The sequence below is a fragment of a genome, unplaced genomic scaffold (genome assembly GCF_019419815.1).
Source record: "Pyrus x bretschneideri cultivar Hongxiangsu unplaced genomic scaffold, Pyrus_bretschneideri_v1 Contig46, whole genome shotgun sequence".
NCBI classification, from domain to species: domain Eukaryota; kingdom Viridiplantae; phylum Streptophyta; class Magnoliopsida; order Rosales; family Rosaceae; genus Pyrus; species Pyrus x bretschneideri.
The window spans coordinates 2,747,552-2,757,861 of NW_025999783.1; the positions used below are offsets into that span (position 1 = coordinate 2,747,552).

Genomic DNA, 10,310 nt, shown 5'->3' on the forward strand with positions numbered 1-10,310 from the left:
TTTCTCACATCTCCATTTCTTCATGCTCTTTGAGCAGCGATCATCATCTCATTGATTTTCTGCTTGATTATTTTGTGCTCTGATACCTCTAAAACCACACACAAATCATAAACTATAACACCTTCACCATATTTTTTCAATTTTTCATTTAGTTTTTCAGATTTTTTTAATTTTTTATAAATTTGAATGTTAATACACTTAGGGTGGGTTCGGTTTCATACACTTCGATTTTTTGCCAAAAATAAATTCAAACCGAAATTACTGTTTAATTTTGTTTCGGTTCAATTTTTTTATCTTGTTTCGGTCCGTGCAGTTTTTTTTTTTTTTTTTTAACAGAATCTGAAGATGATTATTAATATACAACGAACAAATACACAATTACAAAATACAAAAAAAAAAAAAAAAAAAAAAAAAGTTGATTGCAACTTTGTGGCTTTTGCTATTGAAAAGAAGAAGAAAAAAAAAAGCCAAGGTCGTAACTTCGTGGTGAATCTCCAACTTCAAGCTCGAACAAACTGTCAGACAAGAGTTTTATGATCAAGAAATAGCTAAAATGATGGGCAGTTCAGGCTTATCCCTCACTATATTCGTATGAAGGCCGAAAGCACAATTAGGTACAATGGAAAATGCAAGTACTGGCGTTGCACCAAACTCGGATTTTGAGGTGTCTTGCTCCTAAATTTTCAACGGAAATTTATCATATTACATATGTTTTAATTAGGGATTTTTGTTTTGATTCAGACCTTAGAATTAGAGCAAGAGAAGAGAAGGAGAGTGGTGGGCCGGGTTGGTGGAGGCAGCAAATTGATGAGAAGGAGATGAGAGAGAAAATAGGAAATACAGATAGAGATAAAGATTTTTTTTATGCAAGAAAAAATTATTAAAGAGAGAAACCACGAATACAACTATTTCCAGTAAAATCAAAGATAAGCATAGAAGAAGCAAAGCTTGGGATACAATACTCCCAAATATGACTACCAGAAATAGAAAGGCCCAGACGTGCAAACGCATCAGCCACAAAGTTAGCCTCTCTAAAAATGAAGAGAAACATAATGCACCAAGGTTTAGAGGAATGAGAGAATGGATGAGCTATAGAGGATAGGGGTGCAACTCGGCTGGGTTGGGCGGGTTAGAAGGTCAACCCAACCCTAACCCAACTTTTACAATTCGGGTTCGGGTTCAGGTTGGGTTTTAATCGAGTTCGTTCGGGTTCGGGTTTACTTGGGTTGGTTTCAGGTTGCCTAACTTTTTCAAGTTTTAATCGGGTTCATGCAAAGTTTGAATTAAAATACAAGAAATACCAAAGCTAGTACCAAAAGAAAAAAAAAGAAAAGAAAAAGGGGAACACTTCATTGTCCAAAGCTAGTACCCAACTCAAGTTTTGTCTTTTGAAGCTCCTACAGAAAAACAAAGCTAGTACCCAACTCAAGTCTTGTCCTTTGAAGCTCCTGTAGAAAAATCAAAGTGTGCCTGCCAGAAAAACAATTGCTTTCTGCAACTCCATGCACTTTTCTATCATAATCCATTAAAAGTCACTAGTGAATCCTCCACAAAGGTGCAAGGGTCATTGAGAAGCATGTTGCATAGCTCAACCTAATCGGGTTGGACAAATGATCAACTCAACCCAACCCAATCAATGAATGGGTTGAAATCAGATTGGGTTCGGGTGATTATAACTTAAAAAAACCTGCTTGTTCGGGTTTAAAGTCAGGTTGAACATGAACGGGTTCAGGTTGGCCCAACCCAAGTTGCATCCCTAATAAGAGATAGATGTGTTAGTATTTAGATTTGGGCTTTTATAAAAATTAAATGAAAAGGTTTATTATCTTGGGCTTATGCATGAGCCTTGTGTTAGTAATCTTATAAGAAAACTTGTAAAACGACATTGTTTTAAAATAATTTGATTTCACGTTCTTAAACCAATGAAATTTCACCAAAATATTTTGGTTGGTTCGAATTTTATAATTTAGTTAGTTTTTTTTTTTTTTGTTTGGTTCGATTTCTTCAACTTCAAAGGTTTTTTTACGATTTTTAGTTTGTTGAACTCACTCCTAAGTGCATTGTCAACTAATGGGACGATAATTCATTTTTTCATATTTTTTATTTTTTATTTTTTTAACATTTATTTTATTTTGATGTTTATTTTATAATATACTTTGTATCTACATGGTACAATTGATTGTCATGTTAGAAAATATGGGTCAATATTTGCCACTTCCTTAGTAGTAAAATTTGACGGATTGACTAACGGAGATATGACTTGTAACGAATTCGTAAATTTTTGTATAACATTGCAATCTATAAAAACTGATGTATGAGTTTATTAGGTGACCAATAGTTGAAGTGGCAAAATATATTTACTTTGGAATTGGATCCTCTCCTGAGCCCAAGGAGAGGATCCTCCTTACCAAGGATCTTGAACCGTTGGATGAAACTACAAATAGAGGGGTCCCCTTAAAGTTATAATAATTATAACCGTTGGATGAAAATCCAACGATCCTTGGTCAAGAGGATCCTTTCCTTAGACTCAGGAGATGATCTTTCATCCAACGGTCCAAGATCCTTGGTCAGAAAGATCCTCTCTTTGGACTCAGGAGAGGATCTTTCATCCAACGATCCAAGATCCTTGGTCAGAAAGATCCTCAGAAGAGGGTTTTTCATCCAACGGTCCAAGATCCTTGATCAGAATGATCCTCTCCCTAGGATCAGGATCCAATTCCATTTACTTTGTAGTTTTACTTTTATATATCTATTTAGTCAGATTAAATCTTAGCCGTAGGATCTCTCATCAGTTTTTAACACCTCGCTCTGTTACTTCCTGCGCTCTCTCGACTCTCGCCGTCGACGGCCTCCCCGATCCTTCTCCTCGAGCTCCTGAACCACTGCGACGCCTAAATCCTTCACTGAACCAGAATCCCTCTTTCGCTGGCCAACAATTCCCTCTTTCCCTGTCTAAAAATCCCAAAATTCGAAATTAAAAACCCAAACCCGGAACTCTGAAGGCTATATAAGAGAGTTGGAAGCTGAATCAAAGGTAATTATTCTGTGTATCTTTCTAATATCTATGTTATTGTTTGGAATTTTGAATTGAGGGTTTCCTGAAGTTAGGGTTTTATGACTCGAATTTAGGATTTTTAATTTTTTTTCTAAATTGGAGTTTTAAACTTCACTTTGTGTTTGCATGTGCGTTATAGATGTTGAATGTGAGGTTTTAAAACCGAATCTAGGGTTTGAAAATTTAGGGTTATTCTGAATCCAATTTAGGGGTTATTAGTTCTGTTTTAGAGGGTTGTTCTGAGAAGGAAATGTACTAATTTCTGTTTCAATTTAGGGGTTTTGAAGTTTCTGCTGCTGCTGAGTTGTTGCTGCTTGCTGAGGTATTGATCTTCAGCCCCGTATTATTTCGATTAAGAAAAATTGAAAATGTACTGAATTTATCTGTTCTGTTTATGTTCTTTGTGAGAAAGAAATAGTATCGTCAATAAAACAACAATGTCAGTTTGATGCAGATGAAATGTGGTTTGTAAGATGCGCCTACTTAGCTGATTGATTCTATTGATAAAATCTGAAATGCATGTAAATTAAAATTTTAGAAAGGAGGACGGATGACACTCATGTGAATTTGATGTATCTCTATCCTTTTTTCTCCCCCTTTCATTTCTTTAAAGAAGACAAGTTTAGCTCTCAATTATAGAAAAGAATAACGTAATGTAAGTAGTTCTAAACAAAAAGACAAGACTCAAGAAAACAGGACTGTTTAAGCATTGGTACGGCACGACATGGGTCAGTGCCAAGGACCAGAGGTCTTGACTATTTGAACATGAATTATGATACAGCACTACAAAACTGTCCTGATTTAGATAGGTTCGGTTCAGAGTGTTTTAAAAAACTAGCCTCTGGCCGCGCCTAGGTGCCCTTGGAGGCGGGGCTGCTGGGTTTTCACCTTTGTTTTGTGGAGGTAGGCGTAAGGCGGCGTTGGGACGCGCCTAGGCGGCTGAGGCGCGCCCAGGCGTTCAGTTGGGCGTTTTTTCCCTTCCAAATCCAGGTCTATTTCTGCCGTTCCTCTGTTTCTGCCATTCCTCTATGTGCCGTTCTAGTTTCAGGGAAGAAGAAGGAGAAAGTTTCTCTCTCCAAATCCTAGTCGCAAAGTCTAACTCTAACTTTTTTTTTTTTTTTTTTTTTTTTTTGTTAATTATTGCCCATTCAGATTCTGCCACCTAGCATTTTAATTAGCCAAGATTTATCTCTTGAAATTTCCTGTAACTACTCCACTGAGCCATTATTTCCTTTAAATTCCCTATAATAATTGCTCCACTCAATCTTTATTTCATCTTAAATTCCCTATAATAGCTCCACTTAGCCTTTATTTCCTTTTGAATTGCGTATAATTGCGACATTTTGTCTTTATTTTATTTCAAACTCCCTATAATTGTGGCCACTCAACCTTATTTCTCTTGAAGTTCACTATAATTGCGTACAATAAAATAAATAATTACAACATTTTAAGACTATATGACATAATTTCCAAGTACAACTACACTTAGTAATGAAGAAGAAGATATTATCTTTGGCTTATTTATAATTATATTTGTTTTACAAAGTATTATACTATGTATATAATTATATATGCAATATATATTAAGTTATTTAGATCCCGTTAGGCTTCGCCTCACACCTAGGCGGGGCTATCCATGGAACGTCTCGCCTACGCCTCCGCCTTTTAATACATTGATTCAGCTAGACACCATGAATTGAACACCCCTAAGATTATTAATTAACTGTTAGCAATGTGAAATTTTATAGGAGGAAGTGTGCATTTCACCTATCCGGACTAGGAATTGCTTGTTTCAGGGGTAAAATGACGATTTTTTGCTTACAGAGGATAAAGTCAGATTAAAATCAGTTCTGGAAAGCGTGGCTAAAAATAAAACTAGAAAAAGTTTTGTTTGAAAAAAAAAAAAAAAAAAAAAAAAAAAAGATCAAAAACGCCTACCATGGCGCTCGAACCCATGACCACAAGGTTAAGAGCCTTGCGCTCTACCAACTGAGCTAGACGGGCTGATGTTAATTACTGTAGCGTTTTCCGATACCAAAAGTTGTTCAAAATCTGCGATGCGAAATTTAACAACAGGAAAACAAAACCGCTTCAAATACCCAAATCAAAACTGATTTTTGTGTTGCCCGCGACGTCTGCTTGCTTGCTCGCTTTCTCTATTTCTCAGTTAATCAGTTCTCTCTCTTTCTCTCAAAAATTCAGTTTTCTAATTTTGAAAGAAAGCAAATACCCAGATTAATCAGATATTGATTCAGTCTTTTGATTTTTTATATTGTCCTTTGCCTGTTTTTGTGCTCTTTTTTCCCTTTTTCCAATTGGGAATATTTTGTATCTTTGAGGATTATCATAAATGTTTTTATCTTTTCTGTTTGATTCCTGAGAAAACGAACGAAAACAATTGTTTGTTAATGCTTATGATAATTTTCAGTCTTTAGTTTGATTTTTCATGATACAATGTCTTCTACTGTATTAGTCTTTTCATATTCTTTGCATCATCGCCAAGTTAGGTTATTGTTCGCTTGATTCGTTCAGTGGTTTGTGTGCCGAAGATTTTACAAACTACATTAGGAATGAACGGAAAAATGAAGTCGTGTGAAACCACACTTTGTTTTTATTTTATTTTATGTAGTACTGTCCTTGTTAGTGCTTACCCAATTTTTAAGCTTCGTTAGTATATTTGCTACTTATATTGTATCATTAGTTGCTTTAATATAACGACAACGAAAATGAATTTTTTGGACATGATTACACATTTTCATTATCTATGAATAAGTTTTGATATCGTTTTAGCTTCGTTTTTACATGGATTTACATGAGGATGATAATATGAGTGTGTTAATGGATGATGCGTTTGACAATGATCCATGAGATTCATATATGCACCTTCACAACAATTCATGCCCAATTTTGATTTCTGTTTGAATATTTTGTGCTCACTTTCTTCTTTATAAAAATACTTGCAAGTATTCAATTTTGACATTGTATGATCGTTATTTACAAATATTTATTTACAGAGATACAGTTATGGCCTTGAGAACAGTGACGAGGAAGTTAGGGCGTAAACTATTACACAGGTTTTCTCCTGCTGCTCTATTGCATTCACATGCTACAAGCTTTGGTTAGTCCTTTCCGCTTACTCTCACTTTGTGTGTGCATGAACATGTAGATTTCAATGTGTATTAATTTTATTGTTAAATAGGACGTTGTGGTTAGTGTGATGTGTACAGAATATGAATGCTCAACCTGTTAGAAACGTCGAATATTTTGGTGTATCACGGATAGTTTTATACAAATCATTAGCTTGGTTCATTTGGCTGATAAATTATAGTCGTTAAGTGTTTCTTGTGCAGGATTTAAAGAAGTAAGGGAAGAGGAAAAAAGTCAAATGGTTGGTAATGTCTTCAGCAATGTTGCCTCAAACTATGATCTAATGAATGATGTGATGAGTGCAGGATTACACAGATTATGGAAGGATAGGTAAACCTATTGAAGGTTTACTTTAATGCGTTATTTTTTTCCGTCTGTTTATTTTCTTTTATAGACGAGCGTATTGTTAGCACCTTGACTTTTTTCACTGCTCTATATAATGCCCGATCTCTTTTCAGATTAGTTTCCAAACTGAATCCTTTCCCTGGAATGAAGCATCTTGATGTGGCTGGTGGGACAGGTAAAGCTCGTGACATGCATTTACTGCAGTAAATTTGTCAAATATGTGGACCATAAGACTTTAGGACACATGTATGTACCTCATAGATTTATTGTCACATGAGATAATAATAAGTGGTATTTTTTTAAGAAGTAACAAGTGGTATCAATATTACCCATCTTATCTGGATTCAAATCATTTCAAGTGTAAGTTGTTGCCAAATTGTTTTAGAGAAACCCCGATTTAGGCTGATATGTGCACTTATCTCCTTGCGAAAGGAGGAGGTCCAAGTAGGTAACCCAGTTTGAATTTTTATACCATCCAACTTTTGTATACTGTTGGTTACCTGGACTCAGCATTGGGCATTTTAATAGAAAGGTACATGCCTATCATAAAGTATGAGATCCAGTTTGGGTTAGGAAGAGACCTGAAATCCCCATATGGAGTGGCTAGGAAGAAGTTAGCCAACAAAATAAAAAGGAGAATCATTATGCACAAGAATTATTTTTATAATTTGAGAATAAGAAGTTAGGCAAAATTTCCAAAGGCGAAAATGGACTAAAATTGCCGTTGGGTGCAAATGACACCATCCCATGATTCCCATCATATATTATGGAGTGGAAGGTGATCTTGCAGGTATGTTACCTGCTCATGTTGGAGTGAATCTGCCAGATGGAAAAATAAAATAAAATAACATAATTTCATAGGACAGTTTGTTTCCTTGTCTGAAACCATACAGAAATCAATTCTTCTAATTGTGTATGTCAATCTTACTGGTAATTTTATGTTGTCAGGTGATGTTGCCTTCAGAATACTAGACTCAGTAAACAGCATCAGACGTAGAGCTATGCAAGATGTTCTCGAAGATGATTTACAGGAAGAAACTAAGATTTATGTATGTGACATAAACCCTAACATGTTGAATGTTGGTAAAAAGCGGGCGTTGGAGAGAGGTCAGATAATGCTGTGACTTTGACTTAGGTTGCATTAGGCATTCTCCTTAGTTATTGGACAAACAAATTCTACTTTTGTTTATAAATATACAATCGTGTATTGAAATTTACAGGTATTGGAGAAGACAAATCCCTTCTATGGGTGGAGGGAGATGCAGAAGCCTTGTCTTTTGGAGATAATACAATGGATGGTTACACAATTGCATTTGGAATTAGGAATGTTACACACATAGAGAAAGTGCTGTCTGAAGCCTATCGGTAAGGTGGTCAAACCTCTGTACTGGTTAACAAATACTAACAGTTAATAATAATGCAGGGAAAATTATCATGATGGAAAATTGGTAAATGATCTCTCCAAATAGGCTATCAATCCTTAAATATGAAGAATTCAATGGCTATCACTCCGTGTATCAACTGTTGAATAAGTAACTTATTTCAATTAGTTTTAAGCACTTCACCTGTAGTATTTTTCATTTTTGTTTTTGCGTTGATAGTGCTAGAATACAGCTTGAGTAGTTAAATTGTCTATTTTGGTTTTCTCAAATTAGTTAGTCTCATGCGGAAGCTTTTAAGGCGGAGGAGAGGATTGTGAGACATAACCAATTTCCTCCTTACTGTCTCCGTCGGATGTTATAGGCAACAAGGCACACTTGCAAACATTTTTCCGACTCTATTCCCTGCTTTTCCATAAAGAATAATAGAAATATGTGAATTGTTTCCATTACCTTTTGTATATGGATGTGTTCCCTTCTAAACAATTATGTGGATGCGCTAAAACTACACACACGATGAACCAATATCCAGAGCTACAGTAGATAGAAAGAACCAGATGAAAACCTGAATAATTTTTTATTAGTGTGGGGCCGAAGCTCGTGACAGATAATGCTATTTATGTGCACATGCAATTCTAAAGAACCGACTTTGAACCTAAAAAGGTGATATCTGACTTAGGGGATTAACAGTAAGATGAAACTGTCAGTATATAACTTGACCAAAATGACACTATATAAGTGACTTCTACTGATGCCACTGATACATGTAGGAAAACCTGTGAAACAATGTTCTTCAAGGGCATTTCTACAGCTCAATCCATCTAAAAACTTATCTGCATTCATGATATAAGCTTTTGTGCCAATGTTAAGTTATTCTGGTCATTTTGATTATTAATAGGCTGTCGTGTATTTTTGCGGGAAGAGGCATTAAAGTAGTTTGTCAAATTATTACACTCATCATGTTTGCTCTTTATGATTTTGTTTATAGAGTGCTAAAGCGTGGAGGAAGGTTCCTGTGCCTTGAACTGAGCCATGTAGACATTCCTGTATTCAAAGAATTGTAAGTATTTGACACTTTTAGTTGGTTAAATTTGCAATTTCTAACCTACGAGGGAATCTCTTTTGAGTTATCACGGACATCATCATGTTTGTACGTGCAATATTATAGATTCATGGTCTGCGGCATAGGTATTTATTGTACAATTTTTTAAAATTTATTTTCGTATCTTGTCCTTCTGTTACGAAAGTTTAACGTTAATCCTGCTGCTTGCTCCAAATGTTATGTTGAAGTTCCTTATCCCAGGAAAAAAACAACGAAAGACAAATGCTCCATTGAATTTGACTTTAATTGGATTTTTCTGCTGTCATAAGCACCATACCGCTTCTAGGTGCACACTGGCATGAGCGTGTAGTGTCAAATGACATGCACACAAGTGTTACTGTGCACTCCAGCTTAGAGGAAAATCTTTTACTATAGAGATTTGAGTCATTGGCAAAGATTGTTATGGCGGGCAACGGTGCATGTGGGGCAATCACACAGCGCCACATTTGAATTTTAGCACAAAGCCACGTGACTGTGACACTCACACACTAGATTACTTATAAATGTTTTACTATGTTGCCATTGGATGGATTGCTTTCTTTCATGTGTATTTCTTTTAGTCATGTAATTAAGGTTTCCTCATTTCCTTGTGCAGCTATGATTTTTACTCATTCTCAGTCATTCCAGCCCTGGGAGAGCTCGTTGCAGGGGATAGAAAATCTTACCAGTACTTGGTGGAGAGTATTCGTCGTTTCCCCCCGCAGGTTTTGTTTTCAGATTCCATGCTTGAATACTCTATTTTAGTATTATCAGCATTTTGATTTGTCCTGCGCGTAGTTCTTTCTTGTAAATTTTCTTATATTCCCTTGCAATTCATCTTATGTACGCAGGAGAAGTTTGCTTCGATGATTGCGGATGCAGGATTCCAGCAGGTTGAATATGAGAACCTTGTTGGAGGTGTAGTTGCTATTCATTCGGGGTTGAAAGTTTAGTAGCGTTTATAAATAGTTGGATCCCGAAAATTCTCAAAAGCATCTGTTTGAACAATTTCGGCATTCAGCTTTTTGTTTTACCTCTCTGTAATCACCTTTAAGAAATTAAATAAGTGAAATAAGTAATGTTCTGTACGTAAAGTCTCAGATCAACTCATGCTCAAAACAATCAATGAGACTTATGTAACCCTCAAACTGACAAACGAATGCCGCGGCACAAGTGACAGCAACTACTGCCACGACAAAGGCGCGGCATTCAAGTGGCAGCAACTACTGCCGTGACAAAGGAACGCCGGTTGTCATTGAAACCAATGATCTCTACCATCCCCAGCTTAGTATTCTGGGGAATT

At 35.9% G+C, this 10,310-nt stretch overlaps 1 protein-coding gene and 1 non-coding gene across 3 annotated transcripts; one reads left to right on the plus strand and one right to left on the minus strand.

Annotated features, from left to right (window-relative positions):
- Positions 1-2,782: 2,782 nt before the first annotated feature.
- Positions 2,783-10,095, plus strand: LOC103937045 (2-methoxy-6-polyprenyl-1,4-benzoquinol methylase, mitochondrial). 2 transcript variants are annotated; one of them, XM_048567891.1, is made up of 10 exons: positions 2,783-3,034; positions 3,332-3,377; positions 6,078-6,173; positions 6,406-6,532; positions 6,661-6,722; positions 7,496-7,654; positions 7,768-7,912; positions 8,915-8,986; positions 9,624-9,732; positions 9,859-10,095. In XM_048567891.1, exons 3-10 carry the CDS (start codon positions 6,080-6,082, stop codon positions 9,958-9,960), a joined length of 870 nt encoding a protein of 289 aa, XP_048423848.1. In that variant the 5' UTR covers positions 2,783-3,034; positions 3,332-3,377; positions 6,078-6,079; the 3' UTR covers positions 9,961-10,095. The 2 variants fall into 2 exon arrangements, with proteins under 2 accessions (XP_048423848.1, XP_009345230.2); XM_009346955.3 differs by having other exon boundaries at positions 2,784-3,034; positions 6,070-6,173.
- TRNAK-CUU lies at positions 4,987-5,059 on the minus strand. Its single transcript has one exon. It is a non-coding gene; the product is annotated as a tRNA-Lys (tRNA).
- Positions 10,096-10,310: the final 215 nt, after the last annotated feature.